At 40.7% G+C, this 24,955-nt stretch overlaps 1 protein-coding gene across 4 annotated transcripts in view; it reads right to left on the bottom strand.

Moving 5' to 3' along the window:
• Positions 1–24,955, bottom strand: part of IQGAP2 (IQ motif containing GTPase activating protein 2) — a 130,803-nt gene that overhangs the window by 59,727 nt on the left and 46,121 nt on the right. For all 4 annotated transcript variants that reach the window (XM_033009105.2, XM_033009104.2, XM_033009103.2 and 1 more), the window contains exons 3-5: positions 5,624–5,780; positions 4,280–4,357; positions 1,360–1,436 (exon numbers count right to left, since the gene is read on the bottom strand). In XM_033009105.2, the coding sequence (XP_032864996.1) occupies positions 1,360–1,436; positions 4,280–4,357; positions 5,624–5,780 (312 nt within the window). The remainder of the gene's footprint in view (positions 1–1,359; positions 1,437–4,279; positions 4,358–5,623; positions 5,781–24,955) is intronic.

Genomic DNA, 24,955 nt, shown 5'->3' on the forward strand with positions numbered 1-24,955 from the left:
CTGTTGTAACAATTAGGCAGGTCTTAAGAAGTTATCTCACTGATGGGCTTATTGTTCATGTAGCATTCAAATCCACAGTTGATAAAGTCCTCCTCCATACATGAAGAAGCAAATATTGGAAAACATTGTTGTGTTCTTCCACTTCCTGGAAAACATCTGAGCTGGCCCATAACCTGGCTGGAGAGGCATGCAGCCCACTGTGTCAGCCTGAACTGGTTAACACCCAAGTCCCATGCACCCATGTCAGGAAATCACTTCTAGCTTACACAAGACACCCGCTGACAGAACAGACCATGCCACCTAGTTTTAAGTGAGAACTACCCTCAAACAGTCCTGTCCAGCTAGTATTATACAAGGCATAATAATTTCAAGTGACAACACTTGTCAAAGATGACAAAAATAATACCAGGGCTGTCAACTTCAAACACCTAGCATTTGAAAGAAATATGAACTTTGGTGGTATGCTCTGCTTATTGGCAGTCAGTGCACATAGAGTGCAAGAGTGGGCACTCCATTTCAAGGATTAGACCTTAAAAAAAATACCAATTACAGCATGTATTGAATAGTTTCTGACTTACAGCCCTGGAGCAACAGATGTGCCTTTGAACATCATTAGGAATGTAGAAGAGAATTTGGGGTGTAAGTTAATTATGCTCTCTGCAAGCCTAGTTGCAAGAAAGTAATGAAAGGAAAAGGTATCCATATAGAGGAAATGAGCTAGGAGAGGCGCAAGAAGGAGGAGCTGTCTGCCACCACCACTGCCCCTCACACCAGGGACAACACGAGGCAGCTGTTTGCTGCTTTTAGTGCTAAACGTCAAGAAAATCCTTAAGGCAGGACATAAAAACATGTAAGGTCTACCATCAGTGGTGTGGTCAAAGCTTTCCTGACTTTGTATTCAAAATCAAGTTGCTCAGAACTTTGCAAAACATTAATTTTTACATAAATGACCTCAAAATACAGTAATTATTTACTTCTCTTTTGGGACAGAAAGATGTCAGTTTATCATAATTTTCACTCTGATCAGCAAGTCTGCCCTATGGTTATACTAATATTTTGGTAAGTTTTTGTTCACTTATTTCATTTCTGTTGCAGTATGTGTTTTGAAATTATATGTGCACTTTGTGAGGTGGTATACTCACTGAGAGAGGGACATCTGTGTGAAATTCAACAGCCCTTCATTTCTATTTTGAAAATAATTTGGCCAACAGTCCTAACAAAGTTGGACTTTTGTCTCTAACTTTAAATTAACTTGTAAATTCTGACAGATTTTGATATACTGGTTACCCTAAAGCCTTTTGAAGACTTACACTCCTAGATCTGGCAGTTACTTTAACTTTTACTCCCAACAACAATTACCTTAGAGCATGAATGCAATATATCATCCTAGGGATGTTTTTCCTGTCGTAGACATCTGTAGTCTCTGGATAAAAGATCTAGAAAACAAAGAACACACAGTTAAAGGAGGAGAAATATTACTGAGCAGAAGAGTAGCTAAAATGAGCTCTCTGCAGAACCACACCTTAAACTTGTAGAATTTCAGCTGTTACTTCTATACAGTTATGACTGAAGTCTCCTCTGATGTTATTTAAATTTTATCAGTAGTTTTCATAAGGAAGAATTTAAGAAAGTATAAAAGCTACTTAAGAGAGGAAAAAAGGGAGGTAAGTAGACAACATGTCAGCAAGATTTTTAGAAAAAGTCCTTCGGCACAAACTCAGCCACTAGGTCTTGTCCTCCTACAGACACCCAAAACCTGGGACGGAGTTACAATTTGCAAAGTCTCATTGCAAATCAAACCTATCAAATTGTCCTGGGTTTGAGTGAGTGTTGGGGTTTTTTGGTAGTAGGGGAGGGGGCTATAAGGGCAGCTCCCTGTGAGAAGCTTCTCAAAGCTCCTCCAGCTCCAAGTCAGCTCCACCTCTGCTCGAAAACTGAGCCAATCAGCTGCACCTCTCCGATAACATATTTAAGAAGGGATGTGGTGATGAGCAGTAGGACTTGTGAGGAGGAGTTGCTGCAGCTGTGTGAACACCAAGGTCAGTGGAGGAACGGAGGAAGAAAGGAGGGGGGAGGTGTGCTGGAGTAGAGACCCCCCTGTATCCTGTGGTAAGACGGCAGGGCGGCCCCCCCTGCCACCCATGGAGGTCTACGGTGGAGCAAACACTGATTTATGGCCTGTGTTTTTCACCTGGATGATCAAGGTGCTGTGCCCAAAGAAGAGTGGGGTCTTGTGGGAAAAGGTGGCCCTGCTGTTGCAGTTCAGTGCTGGGAGGATTGCAGCATGTGGGGGTGTCCCACGCCGGAGCAGCTCGGGAAGGGCTGCAGCCCATGGGAGGGAATCCAGTTGAAGAAAATTGGTGACCCACGATGGAGCAGTGTGGGAAACGCTGCAGCCCGTGGGAGGGACTCATGTCAGAGAAAGTTTGTGGAGGACTATCTCCTGTGAGAGGGGGACCATGATCAAGAGGGGGGAAGAAGTTCCAGAAGCTCCTCCCACTGAAGATGGAGAAAGTGGCAGCACTGACTGCACCCCCCATTCCCTGCCCCTGCGCCACTGGGGGAGGAGGTAGAGATATCGGGAGCAGAGCTGAGCCTGGGAAGAAGGGAGGGGTGGGGGGAAGGTGTTCTCAGGATGTGGCAATGTTTCTCACTGTTCTACTCTGTTACGTGTTGTTAGTGTCTGTAATAAATGTATGTTCTTTTTTTCTTCCCCTAACGAGTCTGCCTTTTGTTTATGACCATGAAGGGTGATTTTTTTCCCCATCCCAGTCCTGTCTCAAACCCCAAGCCTGGCTCTCTGTCCCTTCTCATTGCTGGAAGAGAAGGGAGAGAGTGGCTGTGTGGTGCTTGGCTGCTGACCAGGCTCAAACCATGACACAAATATGGTTTAAAAAAGCAGAATTCCAATTGCCAGTACCCCTAACTTTGTGAATATATCGTTTAGCGAAAGATATTCAGAGAGAAGAATATTAAGCAATTTAGCCAAAAAGTCACATCATAAGTTCCAATTCTCATTCTATCACTAATTTGTTCCTGGCTGTTGTCCCAGTCACTAACTCTGCTTCTCTACAAAAATAAAAGACTTAGCTAACTGTGCGAGTTGGCAGCATGCTTCCAGCCCAGGCTGGCACTTAGGGTTGCGCTGTCACACAGTTAATAGGACAAGACTAAGTCAGGAACACAGTGCTGCCTTCAACATTTGCTTAAAACAGCTTCAGGAGGGAGACTTGTGACCATCCTCCACAACAGAGGCAAAATCTTTCAGAGGGATAGGAGGGTGGAAATCAGCCAGCTGAATGAAGGACTCAAGTTAGGCAAAAAAAAAAGGCCCGACCTGGGAAGGGCAGGACCCTTCCCTTCTCTGTGGCATTTCTGATGACAATCATGGGTGTCCTTTTCTGCTTATGGGCACCTGCAGCACATTTGCTCAGAGCGACTAGCCACTAGCTCCTGCAGCCCTTTGGACAGTCTCCTGAGTGCTCATTGTGCCTGACCACACCACTCGAGGCAGTGCTGGGGCTTTCCCCACCCAGGCAACCAAGGAAGCTTCGGGGCAGCCTGGGCAAAGGAATACTTGCCCCAGGTTGCATGCAGGTGCTGAAATGTCCAAACAAGCAGAGTAGCCATTTCCATACAGCCCTTTCTTAAGGGACTTTCATCTCAAAAAGACTCACTGGTTCCCAGAAACAGCAGCTGAGGGGGAAGATAACAAGTTAAGACCCACAAGGAGGAAGATAAATATGAGAGGTGACCCAAGAAAGCAGCTGACGGAAGAGGAGCAGCAGCATAGCCACACAAATGCACTGAAGCATGCAAAAACAGTCTGGAAACAGGGTAGGGACAGAGAAACTGGGATGTACATTAAGAGGAAGAAGCAGCAAGAGACACGATGAGGGGTAGTAACCTAAAGGAAGTAAATATTTAAATTTTCTGTTTTAAACCACATTCCTTTCAGGCCCCCACAAAGACTGTATTAACAAGATATCGCTAAAACACTGACAGTATCCCCATTTGTCTTCCCATGGGAGAAGCACCCTGAGCTTTTCCACCCACAGCACTCATCCACAGCAGCCTCAGCCCACGCACACCAGCAGCAGTAGAACTTAACTGACACTCCTACTGCTTCCAGCATCACCTTCTCTTTGGATTTGTTTCCCAAATTAGTCCTTTGCTGTAGACTTACTATAAGCAACCATTTATCCTCAAGCACATGAAAGGGGATATCAGTGAGTCAGTGCTTTGAGCCAATTTCTTTGCTAAAATTTAAAGGTTTTACCTTAGGCAGACCAATGGACTCCATTGCTCTTAACCACTGCACAGTGTTGTCAGTGTGCCGAAAGTGAAGGCCAGATCTCTGTTGGAAACAGAGGAAAAAGATGATAAAGATCAAATGAAACATATTATTTAATGATTGATCTCCCTGTTGCTTCCTATTTTTATATCCTGAAGTTTTGCTCAGGAAATTTTCCCTTGTTTGAGCCTGGAGAACAAAGTGTCACAGCTGCAATCCTGCTAATGAAGCATGCTAACCTATCAACAGTGTATCAGTGCTGTCCAGCTCACTCTTTTATGTAACATAAACCAGATTTGTGACCGAGGTGACCAATAAACCAGAATTGTGACAGAGGTGGCCATTTGTACAGCCTTTCGGTAGTCTTTAGGAGTAAAGGCTGGCTGTCAAATACCAGGAACCACTACATCCAAAATACAGAAGTTGTAACACTGCTCAGCACTACTGTGAAGGAGAACAGATAAGGACCTCTTTGTAACCCTTCAGATCTACATGAATACCCAACCCACCGTACAGCCTACACAAACAGTTAAAAAAGCAAAGTGGGAAAGTTTTTTGGTTTGGATTTTTTTTTTTTTTTTTTAAAGAGTCATGGCAAAGGGGGAAAAGAAGCCTGAATGCAAACTTCAGAGATTTTTTTAAGAGAAGCATTTAAATGTAACCAGGATTCTTAACAACGGTTCTGTTAACCATATAGGACCTAGAACAGTTTAATTTCTCAAATCTCAAACAGCCACCAGTGATAACGCCTTAATAATGTCCATTTCAATTTTTTTCTGCCCCCTCTATATGTTGAGATAATGCATTCCATGGTGGGACTACTGCACATGCATGTATATCTTTCTATATTATTGGAGATTTGGGAGTTAACAAATGGCAAGCTAAGCTTAATTATTGGTAGCTTGTTTTTTAGCTTCTCAGTGTTAAATCTGATAAAATAAACACACAGATGCAATTAAGTAAATGTATTCCCATATAAGATGAGGAAAATTTGGAATAGTTATCAAGTTTAATTACTGAATTGTTTTTGGCTCCTATTCCTGGTAAGAAATAATTGTATAAGTTGTAAGGTTCATGTTTTCCCTGGAACCAGAACTGTAATTTTCTCAGCTTTAAAAACACTAATGACAGTAACACAGTTTTTCTAAGGTTAAAACATTTCTAAATGATCATGCTGGCTTCTTAGTGCTGTGTGTCTTCCATCTAGTCCCCAAAGTCTTATGAAAGATGTAGAAAGTTAACCAACCATGCTTGGGTATCTTTAAGACCTGGAAGACAGACATTGCATTTTTTTTATCTTGTCGGTGAAGGAACTGAAAAAGTTATTACCTTATAGCGTGCCTGCTCCACATCATAGATCTTTTTGTCTGACACCACATTAGGGGCAAAGAATTTTGCAAGCTTGGCAAGGTAAACACCATTTCTTAAGCCTTCTTCCAGCTCTGTAGTTGGGGGCAGCTCTTCTTCTAAGCAGACCTCCATCCACCTACAGAGACATCATTTGAGAAACATTGTTACTTGTGATTTTAATAGAAGTGACATCTTTCACCCACAATCATCATACTTTTAATACCGGTACCACAATGTAATCATAAGAGAAAAGGGCATAATCTAAGGAGAAAATTCTCATATTCATTCACATGGCAGATCAAAATGACTAGAGAATCATATCTGCATTGTATGGTTGTGACCCATCAATAACCAAACAACATACTTTCAAGTATGCATCCCCTAAGTATACAATTTCTAACTCAGACCTTTTGAACATCACTAGGCTTTTAAACAGACAGTAATCTAAGTTGAAACCAGAAGAAAACATGGAGTGCTGTGTATTACAGATGTTTGCATTTTAAAAACTCTGGTAGCTTTGCCAGGGCTGAAACTCAAGAATGTCAAGGCCAGCAATGTGCTGGGACAGACTCGCTCCTGCAGTCAACATGCTCTGCAAACTATGCTTGCAGCAATACTCATCTCATTACAGATCAATCCTGTAGCTCATCCTCCTCCCGCAACACGCGGCAGCTCTCCACACTCACTGTGAAACACATGGTGTCAGTGCTGGAGGAAGGAGTGAAACTTTTTGTTGAAACAGCCCAAGGTACTTAATATACTTGAGGCCTGCCTGGCAGTGAGTTGGCCAGAACATTTCTGCCACCCATCAGGTGGGATGACTTCTCATCAAACAGTGACTAAATCCTTCAAGGTGATAAACTAGTTATGTTTTTGAGACTCAGATGTGATAAACATGGTACTAGATAGAAAACTATTATTGAATACATAACCAGTTCAAAAGGCCAGTAACAGACATTAAACTGTAGTATCCAGTACGGTTATATTGAGTAGTCAAGAGAAACTACTACCAAAGCACTCCTGAAAAAGGTTAGTGTCCTAATAACTGGGCCAGAAGTTCCTTACATTGGTGGCCTAGGTGTTCTGGCCCTGTGATATTATTCTTATTTCTAGCATCCAAATCACATTTGAAAAGCTATAAACTCTGGTTAGTTCTGTCCCAGTATAATTTTTTCTTAGGCAATCTCTGCTGTTCTTTGCAGGACATTAATACCATTACAAATGGACAGAACAAAGCTGAAGCCATTAGTTCTCTTTGCTTACTGTCACTAAGGCCATAACAGCCTTTCTGTATGTTGTGTGAGACAGCATTACACATCTAACATCACCTCCACAGGGGTGACTTCAGAAAGTAGAAAGCTGGGATCCAAGCTGAAAATGAGCCAGTATTTCCCCCCACCACAGAGAAGAACAAAAGCTCACTGCATAATTTTATTTCACATTAAAACTCAAGACAAATGACCTACTCCATTACTTCTGGATTTGTTACAGAACATATGAAAGTTATTTCACTGAAGCACAGACTACCCAAATAGCTCTTCAGGAAACCACCAGCCATAAATCTGGGACAATATCACACAAAACTGCACAGAGTGTGTGCCATTAGGAAAACTAGTTTGCAGTATAAAAGCTTATTTGGTGAGGAAAATCGTATTGCTGACAAGTTTCCCTGCTTCATCCTGCATTGCATGTTCATGTGTTACAGGTCTGTGCCAGGGATCCCAAAAGTTATTAATGACAATTTATAGCCTAAATAGATAAACACACTAAGGCAAAATGTCACAACATTTGTTTTCTCCAAAACAGAGGACAAAGAAGAAAAGACAAAGCATGTGTACTCCCAGCAAATGTGGGTTTCACCTGAGCCAGTTAGGTCTTTCTATAGACTTTATCTCCTAAAACATGTCTTCTAAAACCAGAGTTGTACAGATAGCAGGAGCAGCTAGCTGAGCCACAGAAGGTATCCACCATGAGCTGAAGCTGACCCTGTTGCTCAGTGGCCCATCTCCAGTGAGATGAACTCTATGGCCCCAGAGCAGCATTCGGTACCTTGCACTAGATCCTTTAAGATTTTAATTCTCAGTTTTCTTACGAAAACATTTTTCTGACATCTTCAGTCCAGAGCACCAAAAAAAGATTACATTGGAATTGTCTTAAGAGCTATATATGCCCCCCCCCCCCCCCCGCCCCACCTGTTTTTCTCCATTCTGGTACAAAAGTTTTCTGCATAGAGGCAATTTTTCCCTGGCCCCGAACCTGCTGGTATAGGACCCGCCATCTAAAAGCCCTGATATTTGCTCTTCCAACACAAGCAGTCCTTCCATGGGCTTTCCTTCACCAGACAACTGAGGTTCACCATCAGAAAAAGCTCCACTGGCCCAGGTATTACATTTAAGAGTCTTATAGCTGTTAGTCCATATACTTTATAGTCCATTAACAAGGCATTGCTTAGTGTTAAGAAGGAAGCACTAACAGCTGCCTGAGTATGACACTAGGAGAGAACAGCAGGTTCAAAGCAGGCCTAAGTTATAATTTATATCCCTCCAAATTCATGATCTTGTGACAAAGTGTTTACTATTCATAATCTGCTGCTGGTTTGGGGAGGCAGAGGAAGGAATGCATTTGAGCGGTTTGGGTCTGGTTTTATAAAAAAGTCCATATAAAATTGAGTAATTCCAAGATCTAAATGACATACTGATCCAAGGTGAAAGCTTTTCAAATCTCTGTTATTCAACAACAGCAAAACTCTTTCGCATTTGTTTCCAGTGTGGTGATGAGCCTTATAAGATTAATCTGGAACCATCCTGTTCCAGATAGGGAGGCTACCCTGTCTAGGGCCATAATGCAACACACGGAGGAACAAACAGGAAATGGTATGAGGAAGCAAAGAAACCAAGAAACCAGGGGGAAATTAAAAAAAAAAAAAATTAAAAAGGGTAATGAAGAGTACAGTTGTCAATCCAACAAGTTCAGATAAACATACAAGCAAACAAGTGTCCTTTTTAGGAGAATGTTAGTAATTCATTGGAAAGAAGGAAACAAGTAGAGAAGTAAATGGAGTAGGTCTGAAAGATGCAAACAGTTTCTTTCAATTTATAGCTAAAAATCTGTGAGTGATACCCATTCTAGAAAAACTCACTGGTCTGCAGTAGGGCAACTGTAACTTAAAGCTTTTGAAATCAGTCTCCAAGATTGAGAATATAGCTACATCTGTATTACATATAAGACAGGTTTTACCAATGTCTGGAAGCTGCAGAACTTCACTACAACAAAATCTGTGAAATGACTTACTCCTTTTTGCACATGTTTAATCAGAGGAAGGAAAAACCTCAGGATTCGCATGAAATCCTGCAAATATACAAACAATCTTGTAAGTTTTAGTTATACAAACAGCTGCCCAACTCTGTTACTCTCTCTCCTCATATTTATTGAGACATCTATAGCACTTGTCTCCCCAATGCTTGCAGTTACACTAGTTTTGTTCCCTTTACACTAATTCAGTTAAAAAGGAGTTGTGGTTTCAAACAGAAAGAAGCATTACTTTAAGGCTGTGAGGTTCTGCTTTTTAAGACACACTTCAGTGAGTTTATGAAAGTTATTATATGACATGGTGCCAGCAGCAGGAATAGACTGGACTGAAAAAAGTCCCAGAACTGTTTCTACTTCTGTTTAAGTGAAATAGAGAATATCCACCTGAAAATTAGGATTTATAGGTACCTTTGGGGCAGTTTATTTTTCTTCAGAGCTAAAAAAACAGCATTGTTTTTGGTTTATCCACTGTTTTCCTGAGCAAGCAGTACTGCAGCATCAGCATCAGATTTAAGTCTGTTACAGAAACTGTTCCCCATGAAAACTAGTTTATACCATGGTTATACAAGAGGAAGGGCTTATAACTCAATGTTAGATAGTATGTTTTTCTTCAGTATGAAGCCTGTGGAATAAGACTATTAGAGCTATCAAGTGTGCATGTGCATTTCTGCCATTTATTTTTCTACAATGCAATCCCATAACTAATATTGTGTTTTTAACAAGCTTAACTTACTGGCAGATGTATGCCATGAAAAACTTCCAGTGGTGAACATGATGATTGACTTGATCACTCATTACAGCTAACCCAAACCCCACTCCAGGGTGGAGGGACAAAAGGCAATCTCAGGAAGCAGACCAAAAGATGCAACATCCCTGAAGTCCTGGGTAGCACCATCAAAAATGAGCTATCAATAGAACAGTTCTGAAGAACTACCCACGCCAGTTTTAGTCTTATCATTGGGTTCAAACGTGTAAATAGATGGTTTCCTGAAGAGAGATACTTGGGATCATACACCAGTATGCATAAATACAGCCTGCTTTTATTTTCATCATACTGCAGTACTTGCCAGCACAGAAACAAGGGATTTACCTCACACAAAAACCCAAACCCAGACCTGATCAATGAAAATAAATCTCCAAAACTTTAATTCCAATACATAGTACTGGAAAACCTGCCAGGAAAAAGTACTGAGGTACGGTTTCCTTTTGCTTTGTCAATTCTGTTTTGACTCTTGGCAATCCAAGGCAGAGCAGTTCAGCAGTGAATTTCTGGCAAGATAACAATGATGACTTCTGTGTCAGACCCGCAACCAGTAAACAGCACACTGCTCACCAAGAGATTCCAGTTTCCACATTTAACCATGCAAAACAGCAGCAGTATAATGAGCTCAAGCTTGTACTTTAAAAGCAAAAAAACCCCAAATCTGAATCTCATTTAAGTCAAGGGTCAAAGGAACTGGAAACACCAGCGTGCTGCACTATGAACTTAACCAGTTATGAATTTGTCACTGACAGTCTGTGTGGTCAAAGCATGCACAGCTGGATGAGGGACTGGAAATGCTGGAGCCAGAGTTCAGCAGAGAAGAGAGAATACATCGTATAACACACCCAAAAGCCATCACATGTGGCACACAGTGGATATTGCAGCAAAATTTATATTTGCATCGCCCTACCCTTTCAGATTTATGCTGCAAGATGTGGATCCAAAGGCACCAGGCTTTTACCTCCTGGGAAGCAGACCCTTGGGTAAGCAAAGACAGGACTCCAGAGCCAAATCTTAGAACACTGGGTGCTGGTATGAAAAAGGTATAGTGAATAGAAGTTGAAGATAAGTTACTACTCATTTATTACCTCCCTAGGTCATAACCACAGCCTTTCAGTCTGGTTCTGCACACGCATACTGTGGGGAAGTGAAACAGACTGTTGACCTAGAGATTACAATACAGCCATCACATTCCAAACAAAGGGTGAAAAAATCTTGTTGCTAGAAAATAAGAGTAACAACAGTCAGTCCCAAAGCAAAACGTTAGATTCTAACTAATTGTCTGTGAAGCAATGGGATTATATACTTAAGTCAGAACTTTTATTTGAAAGTACTTAGAAATATACAGTAGTCTGAAGCATGAGAACTCACCATTTAGAGTTCCACATTATTATGTCTCTAGTTTCTCAATCTAAAGATTTGTTAAGAAATCTCTGCTCTTAACTCTTCATTTACCTTTTTTTTTTTTAAATGCAGAAGAGATATGTTTTCCCACTAACAGTCCCATAATTTGCTTTATTGCTTTAAATATTGCTTTAAAAAATATTGCTTTAAAATATTTTTATTGCTTTAAAATATTGCTTTCAATATTTTTAAAATATTTAAATATTGCTTTAAAAAAGTGGGTGAGAGCAGCAGAAGCAAGCTCAGTGTGTTGCTTGGCTGAGCAGAAGTGGTGGTGGTGGCATTAATTTGTTTATAAGGAAAGACTGTGTTAACTTTGGAATTTGTTCTCATTAGACTGCAAGCTTTCTCATGATACATCTCTTAAATCAGAAACCTTAAAAATAAATTGTTTCACAAAAAGCCACAGGCTATTTCCAGAGCAAATGCATACTAATCTTCCAGTCATTCTGGCAAAATAGATACTGATAATTTTGATACCATCACAGCAAAAAGTGTAACTTGTATAAAAGAACTGCACAAACTTGGATGTTCCCCTTGGAGGCTGTGGAGAGCAGTGACTGAGAAGGCATCTGAGAAAACTACATTCTTTGGACCTTTTTTTTCCCCTCACATTCCAGTGCATTCAGCCCCAAAATCTTCCTTACAGTTGTGAGCCTTGGCTCAAGTAAGAACTATAGCCCGCTGCTGCTAACTTACTCCTGGAGCCAGACACCCTGGAAACATCGTCTTCTACATTTGGAGCTCTAGATTTATACTCCATTGACAGTCTCTACTGAATCTCAAGTTTTATCCACCCTAAAAACATATTTTGTCTGAAAGAAGTCAACATTTTGTGATTGTGGGTCACCAGAGCAGTGCAGGGAAGGAAGGCATAATACAGGTCATTCCAGTTACCACTTATGTCGCATGCAAGAAGTAACATGAAGATGGCATCGTGGAGGACACCATGAATCACTTGGCTACACAAGATCTCAGAACTTCAGCATGTGAAATAAGCATCAAATCCTTTTGCAATATATTTTGTAATAATTTGTAGTGCTCTAATTTTTTACCTTTCCATAAGCCAGTCCAAATTCAAAGTTGCATACCTCTGGGTCTCCAGACAGTGTTAGACTTAGCAGCATCTCAACTTATTTTTGTGATTATGGTTTCACCAGGGAGCATACTGTAAGAGCTGCACTGAAAATTATGTAACATTCATGTATGGATTCTTTGGGCATAAGTATTAAAATAAGGATCTCACTGCACCTTACTGCATTTTGTTGAATTGTGCAAACCTGTTGAATTGTGCAAAATTGTGCATAAAGTTTGGTGCAACATTAATTTCCCTGATCAAAGCCCTCCTGGTACACTTCATATTCGATTTGAATGAGCAAAAGTGAGCAGCAGTGATGACTTGCCTGCCCTGCACAGTGCACTAAACCAGCAATAAATCATTTCAGCAACATATTTCCACACCAGATTTCTGCTGCCATGGCAACACTGCCATATTTACAAAATAGCCTTAAAGGTGTTATAAAATTCTGGTTCACAAGATGGCAGCACAGATACTGTTTGTTGTTTTAATCGGTTTTATTCCAGCCATCCCGTATGTGGGTTAATCAGTGATTAGAGCACAAGGCAAGGGGTGCTGCTCAGGAAACCTGCTCTGGAGCCCGGGCACGGCCCCGCAGCCGTCTCAGGCTGCTGGGCACCCAGCAGCAGCCGAGTCCTGTTTACTCAGCACTTCTACGGTGGTGGTGAGGAAAAAAAAATAGTTAGAGACTCTCCAGCAACACCTCAACAGGGAACAGCAGCACACGAGCCTGCATTTCATGACAGCCCCCAGCCTTTGCAATCAGAAAGGCTGTGTTTTGCGGTCTTTCTCTGTTTGCAGAGACATTAAGATTTAGCACCGAGTATCAACCACAAACGCAAACCACAAACAAGACTGCTCTGCGAGATAACGTGCTGAGCAGGGGCCAATGCTAACAAACCCCAGGCTGATGGTCACAGGGATGCCTCCTTTTATCACCCTGCTCTTGGCCTGGCTCCAAGCTGCCAGAGGCTGGGGACAAACGCTGAAGAGGCAGGAGAGAAAGTGGTGCCAGGAATGGGGCTTGCCATGCTGGTGGAGGCTGCACTACAAGTATTTCTACCTAAGAAACCTCACTTAATTCTTCTCTGCAGAAAGAACAGTACCCAACAGGTTACCTGTGCAAATGGGGTGGAAGTATTGTCAGTGTTAAAATGCCTCAGGGGGGGAAAGTATCTGGGGAAGGTGTGGTCTGAAGTATTTCTTTTTACAGGAGGAATCGGTTTTTCATTTGGGTGAAAAGGGAAGAAAGGATGAAACATATCAGTCCTCTCCTAAAAACGTTGCAAACTCTGTATGAGTAAGTTAACACAACTCAGTTTGACTTGCATCACTCAGCTGCAGGGGTTCAACCTGTTTTAACAGCCCTCTCTCCAACAGGCAGCAGAAACCACAAACGCTGAAACACAAGTCTTTCCTGTGTTAGTCTGGCAGTGGTGGCTCAGTGGCCACTGGAAAGCATAATTTCAGACAGATGACAGACTCAAACCACTAATGAAATTTTAAGTAGTTCAGATAGGAGCTCCTTAGCAAGTCTCAAATGCAAGCACAAAGGATCTCCCTCCAATCCTACAAATCAAATGATGCTTTAATCTGAAAAGGAGGGAAGCTAAAGTTGGCACATGAATTTATCTAAACTTAGTATTTTGTCAGTCTGTACATCAGTACAGTACAACATTTATTGGTGTGGAAATGTTGCAAGACATATTATTCCCCCAAACACATGATTGTTGCTTTAGAAAAATGCTGTGTTTGCAGACTCCTAGGCCATAGCTTAGACTTGCCCATTATATTGTCTTACTACATTGTACTGCAGTTTTCTTTGCTCTATTATGCCTTCTGTACAGCTGAAGTGTGGTAATACAGTTTAAGGCACCCCCAAAAGACCAAGCATGTTGTATTTCAGATTTACCAATTCAAAGGGTTCTGGCCTGGCAGAATCTTTCGTGCAAGTAACCCACTGAAGCAGAAGAGTGTCGGAAGATATGGGCCCTTGGCAAGTCACAAAACTGTTACAGTAAAATAACCAATAATGGGTCCTTAAGATAACCTTCACACTTTCATCAAGCAATAGCCCTCCTAACCTTAAATCAGCATAAAAGCTTGTACATTGTGCAGGTGTTAAAGCCATGTCCCTGATTCAAGACCAGCAACAGAAGGACACAGCTCTACCTGCAGACCTGAGCATTTACTTGGCAACTGATGCAGCTGGGTCAGCAGAAACCTCCAAAGGATGTGCAGACCAAAGAGTGTGTCAACACCACGCAAAAGACTTATGGAAGATCAAGACACCAAACTCAAGAATGACAGGTTGCAGTATACTGTTCTGACCCCTTGACCAGTTCAAGTCCACTGGATCAGATCAGGCTATTTATATTTTACTTTCTAAAATCTGACAAAGATTACTTTTGTGAAAGCAACTATCAGCAAGCATACAGGTAAAGCCGCCACAAAAAGGACCCAAGAAGTACATCCACTAGACAGGTAGCTGGTACTCTTAAAGAAAGGTGCAGGATAGCAGCCAGGTAAGAATTAAAAGATACAGATGAGAGAATAAGATGCTAAAGGAGTCAAAAGACTGAAAGAGCCAGCCTGTGAAAGGCTATACTGTTGTTGAAAGCAGTTAGTGTTATGTAAACACTGCAAAACAGCAAGACTATGTTTACAAAGTTTAGACTTTGTCCCATGTTGAAAATACCACCCCACAGGACAGAGGAACAAAGTTAAAACCAAGGCATTTAGGTAAAACTTCATGTGCAGCACCTACAGTTATATTTTTCTGTTTTCTTCCCATGGTTATGCAAGCAATGTTCTCCATTTTCACTTTCAGGGGCTGGAAAGACAGTACTCCCCTAGATACTCAGTAACAATCTATAAACTTTTGAGAAGTGTATGCATATAGATCAGGCCTGCAGTAGATGAGAAAAATGTAGGCAGCTGTATAACAGCATTTAATAAGTCACAAAGAAATGAAAACCCAAGAAATTAATGTTATTGTTTTATAGAGGTGAAGATAAGCAGCCTTTCTATAGCAGAAAGCAGCAAAAAAAATCATAAATGCTCTGCAACCTGACCTTTATCATCAGAACATAAACTAAGAATTGCTGAACAAAGCTTTGAATCCTCCACGACCATATCATTACCCCAGTTTCAAAACTACATAGTGTTTTCTATAGAGCTGAGGCAGCCAGTTAACACTGATTTACACTAAGGATGATATCCAAAGTTTCCATGTGATATGTGCTTACAAGCTCTTGGTGAAGACCTGGCTAGAATTTTGTCAGTGCAAGTTGGAATTTTTATTAAGGATATATGGATAAAAGCAGCATAAAATAATCATGAGCATCTCAAACATCTCTCTAGACAGTATTTTAAAAGTCAGAAATAAAACCATTTCTTTAAGGAAATGGACCTGAGAAGCTAAGTGTTAGAACAAGCTGGTTTAGCTGCAAAACTAAAATCTTTCCTTGGAACAACTTATATTAATGCACTTAGGTAGCAATAAGACAGAGTGAAAGCAAAGATGTAGTTCAAAGACTAGGCTAGGAATGAAAAACTGATTTAAATCAATATGGTAGAAATTTAACTGTGTAATTAATAGTATTTCATGCAACAAATACCCAGTGTCTGGTGAGAGCCTTTCAGTATAAGGATTTTGAGATCACCATTCCCAGCATCTATACACAGAAGACAATCCTGTCTCCAAGATCAAACAGTGAAATATCTTCAATCTGAGTAATCACTAAGCGATAAAATTCTACCATCTGCATCCCAGTATTCAGGTTACTCAAGACAGTAAGAAAAGTTCAAGAAAAACTTGCTCAGTTAAGAACCTGCCAGTCACCAGACAAGATATTAGGCACTGGCAAAAGTGAACTCCTGGTACACCATTTGATTCAAAGGCAACAAAGAGATCAATGGTATAACAAGTCTGGCTTATGGCATCTAACACCAACCAAGAACCCCACTGCCACAAGACAAGTGCATAAGAATATTTTTGTCTATGCCGCCAAAGAAAAAGTGGTTTTCAATAAATTCTCCCCAGCCAGCCCATGTGCTCTGGCTAGCTTGCCCTGTAACACAACCACTGCATGTCCACGGCTGACCCAGGCTCTGCTACCCTGTAACACCACTCTCATAATGGCTGCCGCTCAGGGCAAGTTGTGAAGGTCTCTGGATATTCAGTGTCTACCTGTCAACCACCAGCAGAAAACCAGAGGCAGATGACTCCCTGCCTGTGGTAATCCAAGCTAACAGGGTTCCACACAGCAGCTGCACAATCCCAGCCAGAGTGCTATAGCCATTACTGGTCACCCCATTTAAACACAAGGTGCCATATGCACAGAAAGTCTTATTAAACCCACTTTTGGATGTTTAAGACTACTTATGGGAAAGCTCAGTGATTTATGCAAAATGGCAAATGTAAAACAAAGTGCTCCTTTGTTTCCTTGTTCACGTAAGAAGGGGAAATAAAAGTGGAAGAGATTTAAGATTAGAAGGAAAAACTTGACAAGTTTTAGAGACTATTTCAAACTAGTTGTGGAGCTTATGTGCTGCAACAATTGCGTTTCCAAAGAGATTTCAGCTTGCTCTAACCCTCTAGCAAACCTTTAAGTGCACAACCCCTAGAGAACGGTTTGCTCATTGATTTCTATGGAAGTTGTTTCTCTTAAAAACAAAAACTGAGAAGCTCAATGGAAACAGCGCTGGTGCAAACTCCTTCAACCAATATAGTGCCCTATTTGGAAATACTTCTGTTCCAACTCTTCCAAGATCTCCGAGTGCTTCTATGCACAGGAATTAATGTAAAAGCCTCCATATTAAAAGACGGAAGTAGCACCAGTCATTTTTATTTTGAAATCACCAAAGTGAAACACAAGACAGTCACCCAAGCATTCTGATCAGTCCCTTTTCATTAGGAAACTAATTTTTAGGCTGGTAAATCTCACTTTACTGTTGCCACAAAAAGATCACTCCATCTTAAAAACGCAAAAGGGGCTGCCATGCAATTTCACATTAAAAAGATGGCACATTACTATTATGCTGAAACTCGTCCAAAGATACTTAGTACAACCATGTTAACTGTAGTGGAAATTAATAGGACAAGAGAGAACAAACATTAAAATGTTTTACAGGAGCACTCTATTTTCTTAAACAGCTAACTCAGGATCTCCGATACACAGTCAGCCAACAATTTAACATAGCATAAAAAAATTCCTTACAACTATGAACTTGAATCAAGAAATATTTTAAGTCAGTTTACCTAGCTGCCAATCCTATTAGAGACCTAGACACTTCAATCAAGTTAATCAGTAAACCATCACAGCTTGTTAACTCTCAGCCCTACTGAGATACAAGCGACTTAGGTTGCTATTTTGACTGAATTTGCTCTTCCTTTTTCTCTTCCCATTTCTCTGCACTTTATCCCAAGCAAGTACAACACCCACACAGCACTGGTCACGGAGGCTCAGAAGATACTGCTGCAGTTACAGTCAGAAGCCATACAACCCTAAAACTAGCTTCCCACTTCCCCCTATCATTTGTAGGGCAAGTTTTCATATGGTTTTAGAAGGGCTCCTCTATTTTGAGCCACCAGTAGTTGCAGCTTGCAAAGTCTGACCATCACGGGCAAGGACAAGTCTTCCTGTAAAAGAGAGCCACAGTGGTACTACTAGCTTTCATGATCTTTCCTGCAGCATACTGAAAGCTTTGCTGAAAGTATTAAAAACCCAACACAAATAACCAACTAACCACCCTGTGCAGTGGCAGGTAAGGTGGTGATGGAGAACGTGGAGACACTAGTCATCCACCAGTTTTGGGAAAGCAACTACCATGGGGGAGAGGAAGAGGAGTACAACTGTCACTGTGCCACATAGTTCCTGTCAACAAGAGAAATGGGCAGGAAGTAGTGACAACAGCAGCAGCCAGATAAGGGGGACCAGCAGGATATATGCCAGGATAGCAAGATTTACAGTGGGAAAGAGAAAGCCCAGTAAGCATTGTTGACAGACTTTTGAAAGAGGGTGTGGAGGGGTGGTGTCCCTTAACCCAGGTCAAGAACAAGATACAGCAGTACCCCAGCAAAAGGAAGATTTGACCAACTGTAAGGAATGCACAAGACCCATACAGAAAGACCAACTCAACTTGTATTATCAGAAGTCCGGACACAAGCGCTGGAAGAGGTACTTGACCAAAGGAAGGGAGTTGCTTGTGGCCACAGTAGATTTTGCTGAAATATTGAATCTAGACTGGCTCAAGAAATTCTTGCCAAAAAAAAAGAGGGAAGAGACCAAAACAGAGCGTTGGAATATGTGCACAATTACAGTAACAGATACAACTTGAAACTAAGGAATATACAGCGACTGACACAGCAAGCCTACATCCTTAGGCATTTGCCTTCATCTAAGATTTTAAAAGTATGTCTTGCAGAACTTCTGCACACTTCCTTTGATACCCAGCCAAATCCTTAAACAGCATATTTTGCTTCAGTTTTCCATATGAAGATGCAACATAATCAAAATGTCTCCATACTCTTCTCTTCCTCCTCAGGAAAGTTAATATGTATATTCAAAGAAACTTAAGAGTTCAGTTGCTCTTAATTTTGAACATGAACTTTACACTCCAAGACTGCACTTCAGGAGTGCAAATGTTCTTGCAACAAAATGAAAAGCCCAGCTGAAGTCCCATGTCCACAGATGCAGATTTCTCCTGTGCAGAGATGCAGGTCATTTTTTCTCACTAGACTACAAAAACACCCAGAGACTCTCCCAACCATTTTCCTCTACTTCAAATGGAAGAAAGGGAATGAGCATAGTCCTCTTGCCATTCTTGCTCCCTCATAACAGAGTCAGTCACTTCTAATATCCACTTCTTCAGCTGCATCTAGTACTAGCTTACAAGCAAGAGACATTTCTGGAGACTGCCATTTCTAAGTTGCCTAGATCAATGGCATGTTTTCATCACTCACACTACAGTAAAGGAAGTTTGTCCAAAGTGAAAAAGCACATCTCCATCTGGTTGACAAGTCATATCTCACCCAAAGACAAAGTGACACCACCTTCCATGGCATCAAGTTCTCAAACAAATCAAACCTTTGCAACAGAATCCAAACTTAATTTTAAGTTACTTACTTTCACCATACTTGCTGTTAGAGGACTGTAGGTTTACTTTCACCATATTTGCTGTCAGAGGATACTAGGATAAACCTACAGCCTTCTGGGTGTGGGTTTATCCTAGTGTCAAATGTCCAGTTCCTTATACTTCAAAAACTGTGTTCAGAAGATACCTGCATGTGTCCTGGCTTGTACCCTCCCCACTCCAACACTACACATAGACTAAGTCCTACTGAAACTGTGCAGTAGCACAGTAAGTGCTTCATTAAAAAAAAAAATAATCAAAACCACATTTTAGCTGTGATGAATCTGTCAGAAGTAGGCTTCTTGTGAAGGGAACTAATAAACATACACAGACAATAATCAAAAACAGCACTACCAAATTCTTTAAGGTAACCTAAAAAAACAGTATCTAGGTAAGAAGGGTGCTTATAGATATACATATAGAGACTTTTGAGGAATTTTGATGCCAACATACAAGAAAAGTAACTGAGGCACGTCAGTCAAGCAACACAAGTAGCTAGGCATTCAAGAGCTGAGCAAACCCCATGTGTTGTCCACCCAGTGACTCAACACCTGGCCAACATATACCACTCATACTATACCTCTGCTGGGTACTACTGTGTGGAGCAGACAGTCTGCAAACAAATTAAGGTAACAGTTTAAGGTGGGGGGCTGGGGAAATGTATGGAAGTAAACCAAAACATACATCCAACCTAATGAGTCAAACGGGGATGGGAAATAAGTAGGCTGAATGATATGTGCACAGCTATCTGAGCATCAAGTTTGGTGAACTCACTACTGGAAACCAAAGTATTTAACAGCAACTGTTTTTCCACTAGTACTCTAATAGCTTGTTATTCAACAAGTGTAAATTATGTTTATGCACAGTAACAGTGAACCTGGCATTGAGAGAAATCCCAGACTAATTCTTTTGTCCATCAGATTGCTGCAAGTACATAGGCTTTAATTCTCTTAGCTCTACTGAAAGATAGTAGAATGTGTCCAGCATATACACAGCATAATGTCCTCACTCAAAGATATTCCCCTTGCTCAAAGATGTAGATATTATTCTTTTCTAAATACATGTACAAAAATGCTTTCTGTCCAGTATGGCTGGCCAGGGAAAGAGCATAAACATTTATCTTTCAGAAATAAGGGGGGGTGTGGGGGGTGTGTGTGTTGCTTTGCCAATTGATTCTTTTACAAAGATGTCAAATGAAAAATAAGCTATTATTTTCAATACCACTCTGGCGGAAGATACAGTCTTAAGATATGAACAGCTTGTTAGTAAAATCCTGATTAACTTAATTCTACATTAATAAATATATATGTTATTCTTGAATGACAGCACACTCCTTTCACACATCTTATTTTACATAAACACTACCTCTCTGGCCCATTCTGACTTGCTCTGAAGAAAAACCCAACACTGTCCTGCCATTGCAGTGCTGCACAAACACACCACATCTCAGGTGGAAGTATTTACAACTGGGCACAGAAACACCAACCGTGTGGAGCAAGAAAAACTCAAGGAAAATCTAGATTTGGAGAGAAATTAAACCTAGATTTTTCAGAAAGTTTTCAGTTTCGTTTCAATGCATTAAATTTTTAAACTGATTTCAGTAGATACATATTCTACTACTGACAGTACTTACTAGCAGATGATCAACCCCCACTCTCTCTCATGTTGGGTCTTATGGCTAGACCTTCTTATATTCAAATTTTTGCAACATTTTTATGGGCCTCCTAATCAAACAAACTTTGCATGCACTCTTTTTTTAAATTAATATGAATATATTTGCTTACTTAAGGGGCAGTACCATACATTGGAGTAATTGCTATGTAGCGATAACCACACATCTGCCTTTACTTTGAGAAGTTTTATTAGTAAATGATGGTGAGCACAACTGAAATACTGTCTTTATATTGCCAATTACTACCATTCAACAGTGGCCAGAACTCAAAAGTTGCCTTTGTATTGTGTCCATTTATGTTATTTAGATGAAATAGCAGTGCTGTATATAAGGAAAAAAAGAACTAACCTGTAAAGAATTTTAGTTCTTTGGTTTAAGAACATGTTTTCCAGTCTCTCCTTGGACCTCTGTCAAAGTGACTTAATCTTGTGACAAAATATCTGCACTACAAATCTTAATGCTTCTTTGTTTTCTTAGTTTTCAGCAATTGCTACTGCCTTCATCTTCCATCTTCTCAAAAAGCTAGAAACGTTGTTGGGTTGGGGTTTTTTGTTTGTTTTGGTTTTTTATTTCTACAGAATTTTTGACTCAATCTATTGCATTTTTACCAAGACTAGAAGTATATTTGTATTATTGTAGTAACCTCCATTATTAGTATGTATGCTTACAAGCACATGCATAAGGCTGCCCAACATGCTTGCAGTTACCCAGTTTAGGATTCACAAATCTTGTCACAGTGAAGCTCTAGTCTAAGTGTTGGAATCATTGCAGCTCTGTTCAACACATGTGGGTTTGCATTGCCAGTTGTCAGAGAGGAGGCTATACATGTCAAGGGAAAGCAGAATATTTACTGACACTCAAAATCATCTAGAAATATTGAAGTAATGTGGATTCAAGTCAGGGTTAGGGCTTGAAATAAATGACTAAGAGGAATGCATTGCAACCCATTTTAGTTTTGCAGAAATTGTATCAAGCGGTTCAGTACTTTGCTCTCCTAATGCTTGACACATTTGATTTATGGATTTATTGGGCTTTTTACACCTATTTAAAACTATGCACTGCACACATCTCTTGAGCAACACATTTCTGACCTCTGATGAACAATTATCTGCATCTGGATGAACAATATCTGATGTTCAATGCTCTTTAGTTATAGACTGGTAGAAGAGCAATCTTTTCTGATCTTACTTGTCACATCAGTGCATAAACAGGAAAACCTACTCCAGAAGTGGAAGACAGTCAAATAATGACCCCTTCTAACTTCTTCTAAGTTACAGGTCCAAGATGTGATCTGGGTTAGGACAGTCAAAGGGCAAAGACCTCTTTCAGAAAGAGTTTTAAATTATGATGAATTTGAGTTCAATGCTACATTTAACGGTCTTACCAGGAACATCTGTTTGTATTCTGATTGCAGTGATCAGGAGCAGCAGGAGCAGCAGGAGCAGCAAAGCACGCTACTCTAAGAGGCAGAGCCAGCACTAGATCACACAGGGAAATGAAGTGCACAGGCTGAACATGTAGACTTATCTTGCTTAGTGCTGTACTTACAGGTGGGTCAGTTTACATGACAGTTTCTATTCACTGTTTAGTTTTTAATACAGAACACGGAGACAGAGATGAAGTAATAAGAAACACGCTGCTCAGATCATTTATCTTGGGGATATACTGTATACTATATTTCCAGGTCAGGGTCAGATATCTGGAAGCGTAATGCCTAGTAGCAAATGAAATTTCACCTACATTCCCAAAGCAGCAGATTTCAAGTTGATATGTGTGCCAGTGACAGAAAAGTAACAAAAGGGGAAGGAAAAAGCAGAGCTTTCAAGACTGTTTATTTTCCCACCAAGTCTTACCTGTGGGCATCTTTTGCCTTTGCCATTTTACAAGGGAAAAGACTTTTGCCCCACTCTTTCTTGATGCAGTTTCATAGCATTTCACCCACCCATGCCAGGTGCTGGCCAGGAGCACCTTCCACTGTGTGTCAGGGCTAGACCACCCAGAGCTGCTGCAGCAAAGGAGCCATGGGGATGGCAAGTTAATTCCTAAAACAGCCCTTCCCCAGGCCCCACCAACAGCAGAAGGGCCATCAGCAAACATCGGCTTTTTGGACTGTGTGGTAGGGTGGGGAAGGTGACACAAAGAAACATCTCATGTCAACACATCAGACATTTACATCTGAAATTATGTCAAGCCACTCTAGTGAGGCTAAGGTCATCATTTCAGGGTTCCTTTAAAGGTACAGATAGATGGCCACTGGACAAGTTAGCATGCTTCCCTGTCCCCTTCCCTTTCCTTCCCATTCTCCACTGCTTATTCTTGCCTACATTTTCCCCTCTACTTTTTGGCCACACCAGTACCCCAGGGGCTGTGGGAAGAGTGGGACCATGGAACTAATTCTGCTGAGAACTACTGCAACACCACAATATACAAATGTTAGTGCTTGACCAGATCAGTTCCCTCATCTGACACAGCTTGGCTGCGTGAACTACTGCTGGCACAATGCAGATATCAGGAGAACACAATTACCCACTCTGTGGTCATCTGAAAACATGGTTCAAGGAACACCACGGTTTTTCTTTATACCTTTTGCACCACCTCTGTATTTAACAAATGCACATACAATTATACTGATTTAAAAATTGAGATATGCATCTGATACGCAACTATTTCCTTTTCGTTCTTGTCAGTCCAATTTCCAAATAGCCTTTGGTTTGTACGTGTGATATTACATTATCCAAATTACATAATTTTCTGGCAACTATGGCAGGCCTAGCCTCTGAGTCACTTTCCAAAACGAGGGGAGAGCCACACTAGGGAAGAATGATCAATTCAAAGGTTTCTATTGTTCTAGTGGAACATGGGGTCCACACAAGTTCAGTCACATCTAAGTACTGAAGAGCAGCTAAAAATCTCACTATTGACTTAAGAGAAAAGGAACATCTTAGTGAAGCAAACAAGCAGATACAATTGTACGGTCCCAAAAACTGAAGCTATGTAATCACATGCTTGTATGTATTGGTTTATTAATGGTCAGTGCATTGCAGGTATGTGAACACACATTGTGCTGCGGGTTATTTACCTGCATTTGCCAGCTGAGAGTTTCCACAGCTGTAAGCAGAAGTTTCACTAACCCTGTGCACAAGGCAGGGCTACAGAACTATAACAAAGCTTCTCTACTCAACCCTGTCCAACCCTTCAATTAATCAGAGAAATAGATGGAAAGAGAGCCAAAAGACTATGGAAACAATTTCTCATTACAGACTGTCTTGAGGAATAATGCTAATTATCACAGAAGTGTTTCCAGTTCTTCACTGAATCCAGACACTTATCCACCCTGAGAAGAATGTTTCCTCTTTAGTCACTAATTGGATCTTGTTTGTAAAGCCAATCTTTGTTTCAAAGTCTGACACAGTTTGGGAATCAGGGTACAATAGGGACAGAAGATTAAAATGCCTCTCCACAGCTGACAGACACTAGAAACATTGTCCATACGTAAAAAGATGGTGCACATTAACATACATTATTTTCCTTTTTGCTTTTATTTGTAGCTTATGTAAGATCTGATACTAACACTTTTTGAGGTATAAGAAGCACCTGGTCTTACAAAGCTGCAGAGTGTCATTTAAAGTATTAACCAGGAAGGTTAAGTGCATGCTGAATCAGTGACTACAAATACTAAGCTATGCAAATGATGGTTTTATTTATTGCTTAAGTTTGGAAAGTTAAGAGATGGCTACTCCAAGAAAGAATGAGCACTGCTTATTTAAGGCAGTGATTCATACAAGAAAGAGATAGTTTTGCTGTACTGATGTCTCCACACTTCAGACTCAAACCGCCATTTCTCCCCTCCCAAATAATGGGGATACCTGAACACACCAGAAATGCTGTAACTGAATTTGCTACATGTGTACATCTCCTTCATGTGACACAAAGAACCCCAGACTTTTT

Source organism: Tyto alba, unplaced genomic scaffold (assembly GCF_018691265.1).
Source record: "Tyto alba isolate M040663 unplaced genomic scaffold, T.alba_DEE_v4.0 Super-Scaffold_42, whole genome shotgun sequence".
Lineage (NCBI taxonomy): Eukaryota > Metazoa > Chordata > Aves > Strigiformes > Tytonidae > Tyto > Tyto alba.